The sequence below is a fragment of the Tamandua tetradactyla genome, chromosome 11 (assembly GCF_023851605.1).
Source record: "Tamandua tetradactyla isolate mTamTet1 chromosome 11, mTamTet1.pri, whole genome shotgun sequence".
Classification (NCBI taxonomy): Eukaryota; Metazoa; Chordata; class Mammalia; order Pilosa; family Myrmecophagidae; genus Tamandua; species Tamandua tetradactyla.
In genome coordinates this window covers 70,468,448-70,489,966 of record NC_135337.1, presented here as the reverse complement: position 1 = coordinate 70,489,966, position 21,519 = coordinate 70,468,448, and the positions used below count along the sequence as shown (strand labels likewise).

Below are 21,519 nucleotides of genomic sequence, written 5' to 3'. Positions count from 1 at the left end.
CAACCCAGCTCCGGGACACAAAAAGTGGGTGACGCCGCACGGCCGAAAATGAAGGCACGAGGCAGAGCCATGGCCAGTGGGCTCCGTCAGCCAACCCTGGAGCAAGAGTGGAGCTTTCCTCGGCCTGGTCAGCGGCCCCCGACAAGCCTGTGCATCCAGCAGCTTTCTCCCCTTCAACAAGCGCGTCAGACAGAAAGCAGCATCCCTTTATTTCTGGAAAGAGTTTAAAGGGTGACTCAATGCCTGAGAGCTACTCACCGAGGGCAGGAAATGACCGAGTAATCTGGGGCTGAATCAAATCATTTCTCCTCTGATGGCTCCCAGATGCTTACCCTAAGCTCTTCCATGTCCTGCCAGCGCCCCTTCTGCTCTCAGGCACTCCACAGTGGGCATCTGCCCTCACCTGACCTCACCTGCCCTCACCTGCCCTCACCTGACCTCACCTGGCCCTCACTGGGTGTCCCACCTTAGCCGCGTGTGTCCTTTAGGCACTCAGAGGTCATCAGGAGACGTTCCCCCCTCCCTGTTTAACCTGGAATTGGCTTCCAAGTCCATTGTCGAGCCTGAGAAGCCAGTGCTCCTCTTGCAGGAGTCTGGAGACCCAGGTCCTGTCCTGTGCTGCCACTGAACTGTCCTGACCCGGGCTGGGGCACTTGGCCATCTCAGCCTCAGCTTCCTCGCCTGTGAAATTGGGGTGAGGAGTGATTGAGAGCTAACTTAGACCGAGAGTCACCAGGCCCACTTCCCAGACGCGCCTGACCCGGGCATCCCCGCGGCCCTGAGCTCGCACCGGGTAAAGCGGGGTGGGAGGGTCGCGAGTGCCAAGGAGGGGTGAGCACCTGCTCACAGGGACCACGGCCCCTCCCCGGGTGGCCCTCCCCCGGGCCCTGCTGCCCTCCCCCGGGCCGTGCTGCCCTCCCTCCGGCCGTGCTCCCTAGCTCAGGCCCTGCTGTCCACGGGGCGTCCCCTGGGCCTACCGCCCTCTGGTTCTGAGTCCACCTGGCTGGAACTCGGGGCTCTGCTGAGGGGAGGCGGCCGCGGAACCTCGCTCGCCTGCCTCCAGGGCAGCCCCCAGGCCCGGCCGCAGCACCCCTCGGCCCCAGCTCCCATCTGCCGCTCACTGGGCCCGGCACATGCGTGAGCAGCTTCCCACGGCGCCCTGACCCAGTCACCCTAGATGTCCTCCTGCGCCTTGGGAACCGCGCCCCTCCTGGACGGCTTCTCCAGGCAGTTCTGGGCGCTGAGGGCGGGGTCTGTGGGATTCTGAGAAGACACTGTCGGGAGATGGGCAGAGGCTCCCGGGGGGCCCCTCCACCTGGGCATGGCGTGGGGGACCCAGCTGGGGATGCCCAGCGGGAGGGTCCAGAGAAAGCAGCCGACCCCCAGCGCAATGCCCTGACGTCTGAGAAAGGACCCGGGGGGTTCCTGACCAGTGCAGACCAACAGCCCCAGGCCCGGGCCACCCCCTCCACTGCTAGGGGTGGGGCAGGAGGTGGCTGTCCCGTCAGTGTACTTGAAGACAAGTCCGTAGCAAGAAAGAAAAACGAAAAAGGCTGAGAGCTCCACCCTATTCCAATAGCTTCATTTCATAAACGAGCACTCAGCACGGGCCCAACCTTTACATCCCCAGCTGTACCTCTTCTCTAACTGCCAGAAAAATAAGAGATTCCGCTGCAAGATGAAAACTGAAGTAGTATATCATAAAGTATGCTTTTCATCCCCACAGCAGATTTATATGGTTTCTCGTGGTGCTGGCAGCTGCTCAGTGCCCTCTGGTGCTTTCCTTCTAGAAGCTGTACAGGAAGGAGATCAAGCCGCCTTTTAAACCAGCCGTGGGCAGGCCGGAGGACACCTTCCACTTTGACCCTGAGTTCACGTCCCGGACGCCCACAGGTTTGTGCAGCAGCAAGTAGGAGAAGCATCGGGGGTGCTTTCCAGCGTCGTGTTTTCCTAGTTGAGCTCCGGGGAGCAGGCGTCTTAGAACCTGAGAACCACAATACGCAGGAGTGTGCTGCCGTGAGTGTGCCCAGTGTAAATGCCGTAGGTGTGCCAAGTGTGGGTGCCGTGGTGTGCAAAGTTGAGGATCCTTTTATTAGGAAGTGAATGTCAGTTTTGCTTGGTTCCCTTGTGGTCGCTGCTCAAAAATAAAACTTTCGTCATCGATCGGTCCCTCGATGGGACCCGGTTTGGAGCTCCACAGGGAGCTCTGTGGGTTTCCGCCCCTGTGCCACCTCTGCCATGACCTGCCCCTCTCCTTTCCCTCCTCTCCCGAGGGGTGCACACAGGTGAGAACAAGGAGAGAAATTCAAGGACACAAGCTCCCCCCATTGAATTAGCGAGGGAGAAAGAGGAGTTCTGTCTGCCACTTAAGAGTGTGGCCTTCCCCGTGCGGAAAACTAGCTGGTTTGCAGAGCTCCACGGGGACAGCAGATGGGCACGCACATTTGACGCTCACTGTGAATCTGGAGCTCTTCTTACAGCCTGTCACAATCAACGGACCCAGTCTGCTCCCTTTAGTGAGTGTCGCTTTGGCGGTGCTGATGGGCTGCTCTTTCGTGGGTGCGTGTGCAGATGGTGCGGTGTTTTCTGGCACAATTGAGACGCTCCCTGTAGAGACACAGTAGAGAGGTTCTGCCGGCCAAGGGTTGTTGGGCTGCAGAAGGGGCACGCGGGGTTCAGGGGGGCTTTCTTCCCTGCTTCAGAGTCTATTTGAAATTGTAACAGAAAGTGTATTTCTTTTAAGATATGAAATAAATAGATGGCCAAATTCAAACCATTGAGTGGGTGAGATTGGAACAGAGAATCGTTTTGTTGCGTCTGAATCCAGGCTGTCCGACCCAGCTCCCCGCGCCACAGAGGCGTGCACCACGCGGGCGTGCCAGGTGTGCCAGGTGTGAACGCCGTGTGCATGGCGCACGTGGCCTGCAGGGAGCCACTTGTGAGCCTGGGCCGTTCCCGTCCCAGAATTGGAACGACGCCGGTCCTGGTGCCTCCGGGAACGCTGGCCTGCTGTTAACCGACTTCCTTGGGTCCTCCTGAGGCCCCCGATAAAAATGAAACTGCCACCGTGGTGCGGCCCCAGTGACACCTGCCTCAGGTTGGGGGTTGCTGGTGCCGGAACCCAGCCAGGCTGCAGGTGAAAGAGACACCCGTGGCCTGTTCCCTCCGATGGGGGTGCTGGGTTTTCAGACACTTCTCCACCTTCTTGAACAATACCTACTAGTACTGCTGAAAAGGCTGACCCAGTTTGCAGCACCTGCTCCCTTTCTTCGGCCGCCTGGCCGGGCACGCGGTGGCGGCAGCTGGCCGCTCCTGCTCTCTGGGTGTCACTGCTTCCAGCTCTGGCCCCAGTGGCTTCCACTCGTGTCTGTACTTTCTCTGTTTGCTCGTGCCCTCGCTCAGTTTCTCTGTGTGCTTCTCTGAATCTCCTCTTATGGAGGACTCCAGTAAGAGGAGTAAGTCCCACCTGGGCACGCGTCCACTGAAATGGTCCAGTCCACAGTGCCCACCCGCAGCAGGCCCACGCCCAGAGTGGGTCAGCCTTAGGAACGTCTCCTGGGGTCCGTCCAACGTCAGACCATCACGGCTCCCCTTGTGTGGCCCTGTGTCTAAAAGGCTGGAGGGCCACGCCTGCGCTCCCTCGTAGGCACTGCGACACAGGCTACTCACATCGCTCACGCGCTCAGGGTTTTTCTCTTACCCCTGCTCTGCCGGCTTCACCGGAAGCATCTTCTGAGTCACTCATAAGCGTTTGGTGTAATCAGAGAAGTCAGTTTTATTTTAATATTGACCTAAGGAAAACGCAATTAGACAGAGTTCCAGTGCCATCCAGAATTGGCTTTGATAACCCTTACTCTCGAATTCTCCAGTCACTTCTATTTAAAGTTCATTGATTATTCCGCCCACTTCACCTCTGAGGCAGGTAGTAACTGGCTGCTGGGAGCACAGCTGGAAGAGGAGCGGTAAGTCTGAAACCAGATAATCCACACACCCGTTCTGCTGGACTTCTGTGCACACTGTGGGGTTTTTTGGTAGCAGACGTGGAGTTTAGTCTTTTATTTTAAAATTCTGCCATTGTTAAAACTAGGCTGTGTTCCCTGATCGCACACCACCTGCCCGAGAGTCATCAGGTGTATACTCTGCAAGGCAGAAAGCGCATGAAGGGTTTGGACTCAGTTTTATCCAGACACACCCTGGTCACCTTCAAATGCTGTGCTCAGCTCAGTGCCCCTTAGGTAATCTGGAGGAAAGCAGCACTGTGTGTGTGCTGCGCTCTCTCCCGCAGTCTCTCCCCACCCAGCCTCCGCTCAGCACCTCCCTTAAGAAGCGTCTGAACTCAGCCGGTTCCCACCCTCTCAGGCGTCCCTCCCTGTCTGCGCCCGGGAAGGCCAGTGTGCCCAGAGGAGGAGGTGCCGCAGTGCTTGGTGCCTGCTGTTCTGGAGGGAGATGGCTAATTTGATGTGTGAGTACCCCAACACTGGCGAGCTGTTGAGCTGTTCCCCGCCCCAGCGTGCCCCAGCCCAGCCCACAGCCATTCCCAGGGCATCACGCCTGAGCTTGGGGTCCCGGGGCTCCTGCTGATTCCCACAAAGGGCTGGTTCTTCAGTCTGCAGACCTCAGGGAGGACAGGGACAAGGCTGCGGGTGTGGAGGCTGCTCGGACGGCCACGTGGTCGTCATTGGTGGGAGCCCGGGAGCTGGGCACTCTGCGGGAGGGCAGGTCTGGAAGCCAGAGGCATGGCATCGGGGAGCAGCAGGGAGCCTGCGAGCTGAGCTGCCTCCATGGGTGGGGAAGGCACGGCATCCCCTGGAGTGCCTGGGGCCTCACAGCGCTTGGACAGGCTCCGAAACCCACTCGGCCCTTCGGCCCTTCGGGCTTTGCTCACGGCTGCCCACACCCTGCCCTCAGGGGCCTGTCCCAAGCACAGTCCCCCAGAGCGTGTGTTTAGGGTCACGTGCATGCCTTCATCAGTCAGGGTGGCCGTGCTGGAGGCCCTGGAGAGGCCCTGGCTTGAAGCACCCGAGGGGGCCAGAGTTGGAAGCACCCGAGGGGCCTGGCGTGGAGCACCTGAGGGACCTGGCATGGAGCACCTGAGGGACCTGGCGTGGAGCATCTGAGGGGTGTGGCATGGAGCATCCGAGGGGGCGTGGCATGGAGCACCCAAAGGGGCCTGGCGTGGAGCACCCGAGAGGCATGGCGTGGAGCACTCAAAGGGGCCTGGTGTGGAACACCCGAGGAGTCCTGTTGTGGAGCACCCAAGGGGTCCTGGTGTGAAGTGCCCGAGGGGTCCTGGTGTGGAGCACCTAAGGGGTTTGGCATGGAGCACCTGAGGGGGCCTGGTGTGGAGCACCCGAGGTGTATGGCATGGAGCACCCGAGGGACGTGTCATGGAGCACCCAAGGGGGCGTGGCGTGGAGTACCCAAGGGCCTTGCGTGGAACAACTGAGAGGGTGTGGCGTGGAGCACCCATGGAACCTGGCGTGGAACAACCGAAGGGGTGTGGCGTGGAGCACCCATGGGGCCTGGCGTGGAGCACCCGAAGGGCCTGGCATGGAGCACCCAAGGGGTCCAGGTGTGGAGCACCCGGGGGCCTGGCATGGAGCACCCAAGGGGGCCTGGCGTGGAGCACCCGAGGGGTCAGGCGTGGAGCACCTGGGGGCCTGGCGTGGAGCACCCGAGGGGGCCTGGCATGGAGCACCCAAGGAGCCAGGCGTGGAGCACCCAAGGGGCCAGGAGTGGAGCACCCAAGGGGATGTGGTGTGGAGCACCTGGGGGCCTGGCGTGGAGCACCCGAGGGGTCTGGCGTGGAGCACCCAAGGGAGCGTGGCGTTTTACTTAATAGTAAACCTGGGCTGGGTCCAGCCTTGCAGGGGTCATCTTTTTTAACAAATCTTGGAGAACTTAGAAAAGTCGTCATCAAAGCAATGCCCCTTGTGCCCTGTTGCCTCCATGTTGGACAGGGACTGACTTTCCCCAATGTTCTCTGCAGGGCAGAGGGCAGTGCCCCATGGAAAGGCCTCCCGCAGAGTGCCATGTAGGCAGTGGGAAAGGAACATGGTGCCCCTGGTGCCCCTGCCTGTGTCCCTCCTGGACTGCAGGTGCCAAGGCTCAGAGCGGGGCATCTGTGGGCCACAGCCGTGAGCTGGCAGTCACCCCTGCAGCTTTGCGCTGTCTGGAGGGGTAGGCATGGACCATTGTGCTTTAGAATGTCTAGGCAACCAGAAAGCTAAAAGGTAGGCTTAAGGGTCATCCTAGCCTTGCTCTAGGGCTTTCTGCCATTTAAAAATGTAGCCATTGGTTAAGCACAACTCTGCAAGTGAAACCATTGCCCTCCCTCCTATGTGGGAGATGACATCCAGGGGTGAAAGTCTCCCTGGCAGTGTGGGACATGACTCCCAGGAATGAATCCAAACCTGGCACCATGGGATCAACAATTCCATCACGGCCAAAAGGGGGAAAAGAAGTGTAATTAATAAAGTATCAATGGCAGAGAGAGTTCAAATAGAGTCTAGAGGCTACTCTGGATGTTGCTCTTATGCAAGCTTCAGGAAGACCTTGCTACCTATCATAATCTGTCAACCCCCAACCAGGACCATTCCAGCCAATCCTAAAGAACACCTAGGGCAATATATAAGATTCCACCAGGGTTCCAGGTGCTAGAGTAACTTTCCAGAAACCTACAATCTCCAGATGGGTCCCTGGTCCAGATAAGTCCTGAAACCTAGAGGGACCACCCCCAACATCAGATAGGTCCATCTCCCTACCCCATATTACTGACAGCCCCTTCCAACATGAAAAAGTTAGAATGGGCATAACCCAAATACCCCTAAAGAGAGGGATAGAAAGATCAAAGGTGATGGTGGAGTTATACACAGAAGATAGGATTTGACAAATGAGGATGATTGCTGAATCATTATATTGGTATTTCTTTTAGTCTCCAGTATCTTAGAGTAGCTAGAAGTAAAAACCCAAAATTGTGGAATTGAAATCCATACCAAACTCTGAAATCTGTTCTACAACTAATTTTTTTTTAATTTTATTTATTTATTTTTGCATGGACAGGCACCAGGAAACAAACCTGGGTCTATGGCACAGCTGGCAAGAACCCTACCTGCCGAGCCACCGTGGCCTGCCCTAACTCTAATTTTTTTTTTTTATTAATTAAAGAAAAAAAGAGAAGTTAACACAACATTTAGAAATCATTCCATTCTACATATGCAATCAGTAATTCTTAACATCTACAACTAACTTTTGCAGTGTGCTTTGAAATTTATTGCTTTTTTGTATATAGGTTATTTTTTCACCAAAAAAAGAAGTAGATGGTGATGCTAAATGCACAGCTATGTGATGGTATTGTGAACCATTGATTGTACACTTCGGATGACTACATGGTATGTGACTATATAAGATATATCAATGAAAAATAAATGATTTTATAAAACTCACTGAAGGTTCGAAAAATATATTTCAGATATCCATCATAGACAAATTTATAGAAAAAGAAAGGAGAGACGCGATTGTCTAGAGTGTGGGGGGATGGAAATAATGGCTAAGGGATGCAGGGTTTCTTTTCTAGCTGACAAAAATGTTGTAAACGTAGACTGTGGCGTTGTATAAATCTGTGAATATAAAAACCACTGAATTGTGCACTTTAAATGGGGGAATTATATGGTTTGTGAATTATATCTCAATCAAGCTGCTAAAAATAAAAAGCGCGTGACAGTCAAAGAAAAAAATCAAGTCATTGGCGTCTCCCGGACTAAAGCGCGGTTTGCTGTGGTTTGGGATTTTTCGTTTCTGCGCTCCGTCCTGCAACGCGCGTGCGCACAGAGCTGCAGCACCACGCCCCCAGCGCTCCTGGGGGTTCTGACTCCTGTTTCCATGCAGACTCTCCTGGCGTCCCCCCCAGTGCCAACGCCCACCACCTCTTCAGAGGCTTCAGCTTCGTGGCGTCCAGCCTGGCCCAGGAGCCCGCGCAGCATGAGTCGCACAAAGCAGCCGTGCATCCCATCGTGCAGGTAGGCCTGCGGTGACCCCTGCCCACTGTGACCCCTGCCGCGGTGACTCCTGCCCTTGGTGACCCCTGCCCGCTGTGACCCCTGCCGCGGTGACTCCTGCCCTTGATGACCCCTGCCCGCGGTGACCCCTGCCCATGGTGACCCCTGCCCGCTGTGACCCCTGCCCACCATGACCTCTGCCCACCGTGATCCTTGACTGCTGTGACCCCTGCCCTTGGTGACTCCTGCCCACAGTGACCCCTGCCCACGGTGAACCCTGCCCACCATGACCCTTGCCCGCGGTGACCCCTGCCCGTGGTGATCACTGCCTGCGGGCACCCCTGCCCACCGTGACCCCTGCCCTCCATGACCCCTGCCTGCCATGACCCCTGCCCGCTGTGACCCCTGCCCACCGTGACCCCTGCCCATGGTGATCCCTGACTGCCATGACCCCTGCCTGCAATGACTCCTGCCCACAGTGACCCCTACTTACCATGACCCCTGCCCTTGAGCCCTGACCACTGCACGGGTGGTTCTCGCCTCCAGCTGTTTTTCATCCCAGCACTTCCAGTTTTTATTCAAGGGCTCACAACAATGATGACCCCCCAAAACCACATCCTGCGGCGTTTCTCAGGCCATGACCCATTGTCTCCCCCCGCTCTATAGTCCCTTAGAGGAGAAGAGTCCTGAGAAGACTGTAGCCGGGGGACCACCTTCGGGGTCAGCCTCGGGCAGCGCTGCCTGTTTAGTGGAGCCAGTTCCTAAGATGGCGCTTTCCTTGTGAAATGACCTCCTGGGGAGGCATCTTAATGAGGAGGGTCCACCTTTTAGCTGTGCCTGGAAGATCCCGAGCTCTTTAAGAAATTATGATTATGTTTATTTAGGGACCAAGTCAGGATATATGGGATTCCTGTGGCATTTCTCTCCCCATGGCTCTTTGGGGACCCTTGGCATGGCTGTGCATAATGGGGTCCAGACTGTGAGCACACGGCGCATCAGAGCCCCGGGGCCCGGCAGCCAGCGTCTCAGCGCACCTCTCTGCCTGACGCTCGGACTCCCCTGTCCGTGGAGAGCCACGGCTGGCTGGTGGGCGCAGGGCATGGGGAGTTTGCTCTAGGGCGGCTCTGCGTGGGCTGGGGCCGTGGGCAGATAAAACGGCCAGCTGCCACCTCACTGCCTCATCTGGCTCGCAGTCCGCGAGGTCGCAGGCGGCCTTGGCGGCGTGGGCCTGTGCAAGACTTCTAAAAGCGCTCTCCTCTCTCGGCCTCTCTCTGCAGCAGCTGCATGGAAACAACGTCCACTTCACCGACGGCTACGACATCCAGGAGGACATCGGCGTGGGCTCCTACTCGGTGTGCAAACGCTGCGTGCACAAGGCCACAGGCGCCGAGTACGCTGTGAAGGTGAGGCTGTACCCGCTGCACGTCCCCCCAGCACACACTCTGTCGGCGTCTCCCTTCTTGGGGAGCCTCGGCGCCCATGCACATTGCCCAGGCCCCATCACACATGGCTCGATGTGCACTGTATTGGGTCACCCTTAAAAGCAGTTTTGCAGGTCACCCATGTTTCCCGTCCTGCCCGTGTGTCTGGGTGCCCCGCTGGCAGCTGTGCATGGAATATGTACTTAGAATGGAAGCCTGGACACCCAGCATTTTGAGGAAATGGGAATCAGGTAGACAAAGCATGAGGTTATTTGTAGAAACTTTGGCCGAGAGCTAGTGGCTCCCTCCCTGAAGTGTCATGAAGAGTGGTCAGCAGTAACGATGGCCTGTCCTCCCACCTAGCCAGCACCTCATGTCACCTTTAGCCTCCTTAATGTGCTAGACTAAATAGCTGACCTGCTAATCCACATACCAGTTTCTAGAGTTTCTTGGTTGAGAAATGTGAGTTGGCATTAAAGCTTCCTGCTAAAATGAGAATTTAATTTATTGTAAAATGTGTAAATCCTTCATTCTGTTGACAAGAGAGGAAGAGATGCTGTAAATTCCATCGCTGTCCCTTAAGTGCCCCCCATGCTGTCCCCACCCCCCATGCTGTCCCCGGGACCGGGACCTCCCGATCCGGCTCATATGCAACTCAGCACCTCTGGGGAGAGACAGACCCGTCCAGCGAAGTGCCGTAGAAAAACCGTCGTCTCCACTGCGATGTTTCTAAACTCTTAAAAAACTGCCCCAAGAGGGGGAGGGCTACGAGGCTGGTCTTGTTTCATGCCAGTTCACCCGCCGTTCTACAGTCACTTTGTGAAAACGAAGATTTCTTCAAAAAGGTAGGTCCTGGGAAACGGCGCACACGCTCCCTGGGGACATGTTCCTGCATCAGCGCCGTGAGACCACCCAGCCCTGGGCAGGGGCAGGCCCGGGACCGGACCCCCGATTTAACTTGGGGCGGGAATTTACGGCATTCTGAGAAATGTACCCTGACTTTCTTGGAGGAAGAATGTTAAATACAGAAGAATTGATTTGCAAGTTCATGGATGGGTTTTTGCGTTCAGCCACCCCGTGTTGAGGCCTTTGCAAGGGGTGGCAGGAAGGAGCTATGCCCTGGGTTCCCACCCGTAGACAGTTGGGGGTGCGGGGAGCACTGAGATTTCTAAATCTTTGCTGTGATTTCAGAGCACGAGAACGCCAGACCTGGTAGGAAGGGGTCACCCCACGGCGGGGCATGGGTGGGTTCGTGCAAGGCACTGCTCAATGGGGTTCAAGGATGTGATTTGTTGGGGAATTTTCTTCTTCCGCCTCTTCCACCTCATAGCTCAGGTGGACGCTGCATTTGCAGTGTAGTTCCGACTCTGCCCGCAGGTAGGCCAGACCCCATTGTTCAGCTGTCACTTCAGACCCAGCTACAAGCTTGGGGGTTCCCACACTGGACCAAATGGCTCCAAGTTCAGGGGTTCTCGCCACTCCCTCAGCATCACTGCTTTGCTAGAGAGACCCACGAACTCTCTACTTACAGTCATGATTTTATTATAGCAAAAGAAAGGATGCAAAGCGGAAGAAGCCCAAGGAAGAGATGCAAAGGGGGTTGTGGGGGGCCCCCGATGCCTGTCTTTCCCCCTGGAATCGGGCACACCCTGTTCCAGCACCCAATTCAGGGAAGCTCGTCGGACATTGTGTCCAGTTTCTCCTGGAGTGTCACTAACAGGCCCGAGCACAGGGCTGGCTGAACACATCTCTGGTCACCACGCCCCTCCCCGGGGGTCAGGCCCTGCCTGGCCCCTCACCCTGAGATCACCGTGGCTGGCCCCCCTCGGCCCCACTCCATTGGCATAAACGGTCAGCTGAGGTCCGGGGCCACGAGTAACAGAAGTCACCCCTTTCCAGGGAAATCCCAAGGCTGTGGAGGCTGCCCCCGCCCCCAGACCCAGGGCAGAGGCCACGTCCCTCACTACACGCCCCCGTTGGCACATGGCCGCACGCCTGCAACCCCGGTGCCCGCACAGGAGGGTGGTGGAGCCCCACATCCGGCCTGAGGACAGTGCTGCATCTGGGCCTGCACCTGCGTTTTGCACACGCTTTGTGAGCGTGCACGTGCTTCTCGGGAGTGTTTGCTGCGCGCGTCGTTTCTCACTGAGCTTCCTCACGTCGTCTGTTGGGGCACGACCCGGCCCCCAAAGCGCACGCTGCTGCCGCTGAGGGCCGCGAAGCCAGTCACCCTGCGGCCGCCCCCAGCAGAAAGGCAACCCCGGAGCGCACACGCGGCCCTTCCGTCTGGGGACACGTTTGTCCCGACTGCTTTCACCGGGTTGGGGTTTCGGGGCGGGGGCCCTGGTTAGGGTGGGCCCTGAGTCCCAGTCGGCTTTAGCAGGGTGCCCATGCCCGTGGCATTGTGGTCAGCAGGGTGACGGATAACTGAGGTCTATGCCGCAGTGTGTTGTTGGGGCTGTTTCCTGTGCCAGCTCACCATTGGTGGAAGAGCTGAGAACCAGCTAAATGAGGTGTGAGCCCCGTGGACACAGGTCTGAGAATGTGGCTCTGCGTCACCTGGTCTGCAGGCTGGGTCCAGGTCACAGATGCCTCACTGCGGCCCAGCCTTAGCTCCCGCACCCCTGGCGCTCTTGAGCGCTTGGCCACCACGGCTCCCCAGAGTTCCCCAAGGCACCCCAGGGCTTCCCAGGGCTCCCCAGCTCTCCAGGGCTCCCCAGGGCTTCCCAGGGCTCCCCAGCTCCCCAGGACTCCCCAGCTCCCCTGGGCTCTACCTGGCTCAGGTGGGAAGGGGCAGCTGCTTCATCCTGAGAGAGGACCCAAGGCAGAGCCCGGCTGGGCAGTCCCTCCCCATGGGGCAGCTCAGAAGCTTCCCCTGGAGGCGTGAGCGCCGGGGAGGAAAGGGTGACACTTCAGCCTGTGGAGACTGCAGAGTCTCCCTAGAGTGGCCATTCCCAGTCACGGGGTACTGCCCCCCAGGAGATAGGCAACATCTGCCAGTGTTTTGGGGTGCCACCAGGTGGGCGGGGTGCTGCTGCCCTGGGCAGAGACTGAAGGTGCTGCTGAAAACCCTTCCATGTTCAGGATGGCCCCAGCAGAGCTCAGAGGCACCGAGAGTGAGAGAGCCCTTCCTCTGGACTGCTCCTTTGGATAACCCACAACACTGATGGCTTAGAGAAAGGGGCAGCTTTCCATCTTTGTCAAGTTTCTGGTTGCTGTTTTCGTAGCAGGATGATAATCAGACTAAGAGTTTGGTGTTTCCCAAGATTTAACCAGAGGCAGGGGGTGGGGGTACCAGCTCCATGTACCCCTTATAACCAAGGAATAGCTCCAAGTGTGGGTACTTCAAGGACAGTAGGTCAAGGGCAAGCTTTTCTCTCTAAGAAGAATGTGCTAGTTTAAAAAGATGCATGTACCCTAGAAAAGCCATGTTTTAATCAAAATCCCATTTCATTGGGTGGGATCTTTTTATTTTTTTCCATGGAGATGTGACCCACCAATTGGGGGTGGTAACTTTTGATTAGATGGTTTCCATGGAGATGTGACTCCACCCATTCAAGGTGGGATTGCTCATTGGAGTCCTATAAGAAGGAATCATTTTGGAAAAAGCTCAGACCCACCAGAGCCAAAAGAGTCACACAGCTAGAGATCTTCAGAGATACAGAAGGATAACACCCCCGGGGATCCTCATGAAAGGAGAAGCCAAGAGAGAAAGCTAGTAGACATAGCCATGTGTCTTTCCAGCTGACAAATATGTTCTGGACCCATCTGCCTTCCTTGAAGCAAGGTATCTTTTCCTAAATGCCTTAGTTTGGACATTTTCATGGCCTTAGAACTGTAAACTTGCAATTTAATAAATTCTCCTTTTTAAAAACCAAAAAAAAACAAGAAAAATCCCATTTCATAAAGGCAAAATAATCCCTATTCAATACTGTATGTTTGAAACTGTAATCAGATCATCTCCCTGGAGATGTGATTTAATCAAGAGTGGTTGTTAAGCTGGATTAGGTGACGACATGTCTCCCCCCATTTGGGGGGGTCTTGAAAAGTTTCTGGAGTCCTATAAAAGAGGAAACATTTTGGAGAATGAAGGAGATTCAGAGAGAGCAGAATGACACAGCCATGAGAAGTAGAGAGTCTATCAGCCAGCAACCTTTGGAAATGAAGAAGGAAGACGCCTCCCGGGGAGCTCCATGAACAGGAAGCCAGGAGAGAAACCTAGCAGATGACGCTGTGTTCGCCATGTGCCCTTCCAGATGGGAGAGGAACCCTGAACTTCATCGGCCTTCTTGAACCAAGGTATCTTTCCCTGGATGCCTTTGATTGAACGTTTCTGTAGACTTGCTTTAATTGGGACATTTTCTCAGCCTTAAGAGTATAAACTAGCCACTTATTAAATTCCCCTTTTTAAAAGTCATTCTGTTTCCGGTGTATTGCATTCCAGCAGCTAGCAAACAGGGACAAAGAAGATCAGATGGTCAGAGCAGCTAGCAAACTAGGACAAAGAAGATCAGGTGGTCAGAGCATAGATGGGATAAGAGTAGTGCTCAGTATTCCTGGAAATACCATTATACTTAATCTCACATAGAGACCCTTAAAATTGTACAAAGTACAGGTCACCCAGTTCTTAATTCTATTGATAAAATGCACATGCCCAAAGCTGGGATCAGTTCTCTCTAGAAGAAACTCCTGTTCATATTCAAACCAGATCATTTAAAATAGCATTAACACTTCTGTGCACAGTCTCATGCTGTGTATGTAATTTGTCAACCAAAAGAGAAATGAAATTAAGGCAGATGTTTGACATGAATAGAGCTTATTTTTAGATGGAACACTGATTGGCATGGGAATTTTAATTTTTTTCCCATTAGAAGACACTGGAGTGCTTTTCCCGGGTTGTCTGTATAAATTAGCTTTAAGGGAGATGGTGCCTGTTAGGTTTTACCAATGGCCATGCTCTCGCTGACCCTTCTCTCAGATGTAACCCCACACTCTGACCGTCCGGGGGAGGAGGCGCCTTGCTGCCTGCCTGGGGCTGCAGTGCGTGGGGAGTGGGTCTGCAGCTCACGGGCGCACCCACCTCGTTGGGTCGGCACCTGTGGTGGACTCAGTGGTGCCTGGGCGTGGTCCTGGGCTCAGCTGGCCTCCTGCGGGAGTGCAGCCGCGGTAAATGAGATTGCTGGGGGTCACTGAGGCCGGGGCCAGTTGGGTTTTCCCCTGGAACCGAGCAGAAAGGAGGAGCCATGTGTGCCATGGGGTGGCCCCAGTGGCCCCAAGGCGGTCATCTGGGAAGAAGCCCCGCCTCACCACACCCCGACTTTGCACTACTCAGAGCCTCCAAACCATGAGCCGATAAATTCCCGCTGATGAAGCACAGCCCACTGCCCAGGGTTAGTTGTCGCAGCCAGAAACCACGACAGCACCTCCACACCCAGTTTCCAGAAACCACGGCAGTGCCTCCATGCCCAGTTTCCTGAGTTATTCAATGCCCCAGAAGAAGAGGGGGGTGAGGAAGTTGGGGGGATGGATCCAAGGGCCGAAAACTCAGAGGTGTGTCCATGGTGGTGAAGTGATGCCCACTCCTGCTAGTGTCTCCAGCCACCAGGAATAAAAACGTACTGGCTCCATACCTGTATCTTTCACCTGCTGAGAAGAATCACTATCATATGCCATCCAGCAGGAAATTGTGTCATGGACATTCCGACAGCATGAATGAGCATTCCTACAGAAAGTGAAAATGTAGTTCGTGGTCCCGCAGCCGTCCCAGGTTCACCTTCCAGCAGCTCACGGCAGATCAGAAGAGGAAGGAGGGGCAGCTGCTTTCACTTCTCCTCTCTGAGCTTCAGAATGGAGAGGGGGCTTTATACAGAAACTTGTTTACTGGCAATTCACCGCTAGATTTTTTTTTTTTTTTTTTTGCATGGGCAGGCATTGGGAATTGAACCCAGGTCTCCGGCATGGCAGGCGAGAACTCTGCCACTGTGCCACTGTCATAGCGCCCCCCCACCTTAATTTTATGTCATAATAAAGATTATAAAAGTATTTTATTACCAGAAGCAGGAACTCGACTGTCATGGTCAGGTTCATATGTCAACTTGGCTGGGTGGTAGTACCTGTTTGTCTGGTTGGGCAAGTGCTGGGCTGTCTGTTATGATGAGAACAATTCATAGAATTAAATCATGATCACATCAGCTACATCCACAGCTGATTCCATTTGTAATCAACCAAGGGGAGTGTCTTCTGCAATGAGTGATGCTTAATCTGATCACTGAAAGCCTTTTAAGGAGGATTCAGAAGAGACAGGCTCTCTTCTTGTTTCGGCTGGTGAGACTCTCCTGTGGAGTTCATCCAGACCCTCCATCGGAATTGTTGGCTTCACAGCCTGCCCTGCGGATTTTGAACTCTGTGTTCCTGCAGTCACGTGAGACACTTTTATAAATTTTATATTTGCGAGTGTTCCCTGTTGATTCTGTTTCTCTAGAGAACCTTAACTAATACATCTTGGTACCAGGAGTGGTTCTTAAGAGATAGAATCTTAAAAATGGGTTTTTATGAATGGTTTTCTACTCTGACTGGACTCTGAGGCATTAAGGACTCTGATTCCCATAATCAGAATGACACTCCTAATTCATGGAGTGAGTTGGCAAAAGAAATAGTCAAAATATCACCATTCAATTCTCCTAATACTTCGCTTGTACAAAGCTAAGATCTAGGGGATAATGTTTTTGACACCTTTACAGAGTTTTGTGGAAATAAGAGGTATAGAGATGTTGGCTGGCTGTTGTTAGATACACTGGCTACATTAAGGAGTGAAAGGGATGGGCTTAAGGCTTCAAATGAGAAGCTTAAGCACCGTCTGACAGATGTAGAAATTTCTATGAGTATCCTGAAGGAAGATCTTATTTCCTGTAGCTGTAGACTTGAAATCTCTGAAAATCAGACTCAGAATCTTATTGTTAGAGTAGCAACTTTACAGCATAAACTGAAATCTCAGTGTTGCATGGTGTCTGTCATTAAAGTGAGGGCATTGATTGGAAAGGAGTGAGACCCTGAAAAATGGGATGGTGACATATGGATTGATAATGATGTCAGGGGTGAGGTTGAAACCCTAGGCCATGCGGAGTCTTCTCTAGATAACCCTGTAATAGTTTGCCGTGAGGACATAACCTCCCCACCTCCAGCCTGCCTTGAGGAGTTGACCACCCAACCTCCTCCCAAAGGGATTAGCCCTAGAGTGATTAATCCTGTTTCACCAGATGAAACTGCAAATGAGGCCCTGAAGCAAATGGCTTGGAAGATATTTCTAATTCTTTTCATGACCCACCCCCACCACCCCTCATTTCTTCCAGACCTATAACTAGACTAAAGTCCCAACAGGCCCCTAAAGGTGAGGTACACAGTATCACACATGAGGAGGTACGTTATATTCCAAAAAAAAACTGTGTGAGTTTTCCAATTTATATAGACAGAAATCAGGGGAATATGTGTGGCAATAGATTTTAAGAGTGTGGGATAATGGTGGGAGGAATATAAGGCTGGATCAGGCTGAATTTATTGATATGGGCCCACTAAGCAGAGATTCTGCATTCGATGTTATAGCTCGAGGGGTTAGAAAAGGTATTAACAGTTTGTTTGGATGGTTGGTTGAAACATGGATCAAAAGATGGCCGACATTACCTGAGATTGAAATGCCAGAACTGCCCTGGTATAAAGTAGATGAGGGGACCCAAAGGCTTAGAGAGATTAGAATGTTAGAGTGGATTTATCATGCACAGCCTGCTCTTACACTCCAAGAATGTCCAGAGGATGCACTTTTTACCAGAACAGTGAGAAATAAATTTGTGAGACTAGCGCCATCATCCCTGAAGAGCTCTGTGGTTGTACTTCTCTGTAGGTCAGATATTACTGTAGGAACTGCTGTCACTGAGCTGGAATCATTAAACACAATGGGGATGATGGGATCCCGAGGTGGCAGAAGGCAGGTGGCAGCATTTAATTGCCAAAGATAGGGTAGACATGGCTATTATAATAGACAGCAAACTCAAAGCAGGCGTCAGAATTATATGACTCACAGAGATTTGTGGCATTGGCTAGTAAATCATGGGGTACCTAGAAATACAATAGAAGGGCAGTCTACTAAATTCTTGTTTGAGCTGTATAAACAAAAGAGTTCTAAGTCAAGTGAACAGAAGTCTAACCTGAATTACAAAAACACAGAGTCACGGCCCCTTAATCAATTTCCAGACTTGAAACAGTTTTCAGACCAGAGCCCTTTGAATGAAGGGGATGAATGAAGGGGAGGCCAGGTCCCTCTGGGGAAGAACCCTGTTACACTGTCACAAATTTATACTGTTAATCTTCCTCCAAGCCTTCCCCAAGGAAACTGACGGCCTTTTACCAGGGTAACTGCGCATTGGGGAAAAGGAAATAATCAGATATTTCGAGGATTATTAGACACTGGTTCAAAAATGACATTAATTCCAGGGACCCAAAACGTGACTCTGATCTACCAGTCAGAGTGGGGGCATATGGAGTCCAGGTGATCGATGGAGTTTTAGCTGAGGTCCATCTCACAGTGGGTCCAGTGGGCCCCCGGACCCATTCTGTAGTTATTTCCCCAGTTCCAGAATGTATAATTGGTATAGACATACTGAGCAACTGGCAGAAACTCCGCATTGGCTCTCTAACTCATGCAGTGAGGGCTATTATGGTGGGAAAGGCCAAGTGGAAGCCACTAGAACTGCCCCTACCTAGCAAAATAGTAAATCAGAAGCAATATTGGATTCTTGGAGGGATTCAGAGATTTCTGCCACTCTTAAGGACTTGAAGGATGCAGGGGTGCTGATTCCCACCACATCCCCATTCAACTCTCCTATTTGCCCTGTGCAGAAAACAGATGGGTCTTGGAGGATGACAGTAGATTATCGTAAGCTCAACCAGGTGGTAACTCCAATTGCAGCTGCTGTTCCAGATGTGGTATCATTGCTTCAGCAAATCAATACATCCCCTGGTACCTGCTATGCAGCTATTGATCTGTCAAATGCTTTTTTCTCGATAGCTGTTAGTAAGGACCACCAGAAACAGTTTGCTTTCAGCTGGCAAGGTCAGCAGTATACTTTCACTGTCCTACCTCAGTGGTGTATCAACTCTCCAGCCCTATGTCATAATCTTGTCTGCAGGAAACTTGATCATTTCTCCCTCCCACAAGACATCACATTGGTCCGTTATATTGATGATATCATGTTGCTTGGACCTAGTGAGCAGGAAGTAGCAACTACTCTAGACTTACTGGTAAGGCATTTGCGTGTCAGAGGATAGGAGATAAATCCAACAAAAATATAGGGGCCTTCCACCTGTGAAATTTCTAGGTGTCCAGTGGTGTGGGGCATGTCAAAATATCCCTTCTAAGATGAAGGATAAGTTGCTGTATCGGGCCCCTCCTACGACCAAAAAAGAGGCACAACGCCTAGTTGGTCTTTTTGGATTTTGGCGAGAACATATTCCTCATTTGGGTGTGCTACTCCAGCCCATTTATAGAGTAACCAGAAAAGCTGCTAATTTTGAGTGGGGACCTGAACAAGAGGAAGCTCTGCGACAGGTCCAGGCTGCTGTACAAGCTTCTCTGCCACTTGGGGCTTATGATCCAGCAGATCCAATGGTGCTGGAAGTGTCAGTGGCAAATAGAGATGCTGTCTGGAACCTTTGGCAGGCCCCTATAGGAGAATCACAACACAGACCCTTAGGATTTTGGAGCAAAGCCTTACCATCTACTGCAGATAACAACTCTCCTTTTGAGAAACAGCTTTTGGCCTGCTACTGGGCCTTAGTAGAGACTGAACACTTAACCATGGGCCACCAAGTTACCATGAGACCCGAGTTGCCAATCTTGAGCTGGGTGTTGTCTGACCCACCAAACCATAAAGTTGGGCGTGCGCAGCAGCACTCTATTATAAAATGGAAATGGTATATATGAGATAAGGCCAGAGCAGGTCCTGAAGGCACAGGTAAGTTACATGAAGAAGTGGCCCAAATGCCCATGGTCTCCACTCCTGCCACATTACCTTCTCTTTCCCAGACCAGAGCTATGGCCTCTTGGGGAGTTCCTTATAGTGAATTGACTGAGGAAGAGAAAACTCGGGCCTGGCTTACAGATGGTTCAGCATGATATGCAGGTACCACCCAAAAGTGGACAACTGCAGCACTACAGCCCCTGTCTGGGTCATCCTTGAAGGACAGTGGTGAGGGCCAGTCCTCCCAGTGGGCAGAACTTCGAGCAGTGCACCTGGTTGCTCATTTTGCTTGGAAGGATAACTGGCCAGAGCTGCATTTGTGTACTGACTCATGGGCTGTTGCCAATGGTTTGGCTGGATGGTCAGGGACATGGAAAGACTATAATTGGAAAATCGGTGACAAAGAGGTCTGAGGAAGAAGTACATGGATAGACCTTTCTGAGTGGGCTAAAAACATGAACATATTTGTGTCACATGTGAATGCACACCAGAGGGTGACTTCGGCAGAGGAAGGTTTAATAATCAAATGGATAAGATGACCCATTCTGTGGATACCAGTCAGCCTCTTTCCCCAGCAACTCCTGTCATTGCCCAATGGGCTCATGAACAAAGTAGTCATGGTGGTAGGGACGGAGGTTATGCATGGGCTCAGCAACATGGACTTCCACTCACCAAGGCTGACCTGGCTACAGCCACTGCTGAGTGCCCAATCTGCCAGCAGCAGAGACCCACACTCAGCCTCCGATATGGCACCATTCCCCGAGGTGACCAGCCAGCTACATGGTGGCAGGTTGATTACATTGGACCACACCCTTCATGGAAGGGGCAGCGATTTGTTCTAACTGGAATAGATACATACTCTGGATATGGGTTTGCTTTCCCTGCACGCAGTGCTTCTGCCAAAACTACCATCCGTGGGCTTACAGAATGCCTTATCCATTATCATGGTATTCCACACAGCATTGCTTCTAATCAAACCCTGTTAGGTGGAGCAGAGTCCTTCCTCAGGCATCCTGGATTATCCAGGAACCCCCAGGCCCTAAGAGGAGGAGGGTCCAGCGGGGAACCCTGCATCCCGGGGCCTGCTGCCCGCTGTGCTGGCTCTGGGGACCAGGGACGTGGCGGCCTCTGGAAGCTGGCAAGGGCAAGGGACCGCCCTGGGGCCTCAGTGAGGAGGGCAGCCATTCAGCATCCTCCTTCAGTGCAGCGAGACCGCGGGAGTAGAGGACGGGAAATCGGGGCTGTTCACGCCACTGCAGGAGGAGCCAGCCGTGCCCCACACACTCGTGCTGGGTGCTAGGGGTAACTCTGCTTCCCCCACTGCAGGGCTGGGGTGCTTTTTCTTCATTTTCCACTGTATACAACTTCCGAGATGAAATCTACGACTAAAGCAATCAACCTTTTTACATTTTTGTAGAATTATTTAAAGTAATTTCTAATATTGTTCCATCGTAAACAACCAAACCACTGCAAGTCCTTACTCTAATGAAAATCTGTGCCTCCCCACAAGTAAGCCTGCAGTAGCTTCCTTCCAGGAAGGAGACAGCAGGACCATCTGAGGCCACGCAGGTCTTCTCCAGCAGTCACTCATCCCTGTGGGACACCCATATCGACTCTGTCCAAGGCTCCTTCCTTCCTGCACATGCCCCTTAGCAAACTGCCAGTCCCTGGTTTTCAGTTGTTGCCAGTGGTGCTTTGTGAGAGCCGCTGAATTTTTTATTGAAAAATGTTTAAATAGTAGTTCTAAAAATGTACTAAAAACCAACATGCATGCTCAAATGGGTATTGAATCGTAATCACTTAACATGATGGCATCTCCAATGTGCCAGGGATGAGTCCAGCCCTGGAACCAGGGGATCAACAATGCCATCCTGACTAAAAGGGGAAAAAGAAGCATAATTAATAAAGTATCAGTGGCAGAGAGAGTTCAAATAGAGTCGAAAGGCTACTCTGGAGGTTGCCCTTATGCAAGCTTCAGGTAGACCTTGCTACCTATCATAACCTGCCGACCCCCAACCAGGACCATTCCAGCCAATCCTAAAGAACACCTAGGCCTATATATAAGATTCCACAAGGGTTCCAGGCACTAGG

At 52.9% G+C, this 21,519-nt stretch overlaps 1 protein-coding gene across 10 annotated transcripts in view; it reads left to right on the top strand.

Annotated features, from left to right (window-relative positions):
• Window positions 1-21,519, top strand: part of RPS6KA2 (ribosomal protein S6 kinase A2) — a 404,289-nt gene that overhangs the window by 355,942 nt on the left and 26,828 nt on the right. For all 10 annotated transcript variants that reach the window (XR_013159470.1, XR_013159471.1, XM_077120826.1 and 7 more), the window contains 3 exons: window positions 1,791-1,893; window positions 7,888-8,018; window positions 9,275-9,400. Coding sequence is in view for 8 of the 10 variants with exons in the window: in XM_077120826.1 (XP_076976941.1) it covers window positions 1,791-1,893; window positions 7,888-8,018; window positions 9,275-9,400 (360 nt within the window). In the remaining 2 variants the exon portion in view is untranslated. The remainder of the gene's footprint in view (window positions 1-1,790; window positions 1,894-7,887; window positions 8,019-9,274; window positions 9,401-21,519) is intronic.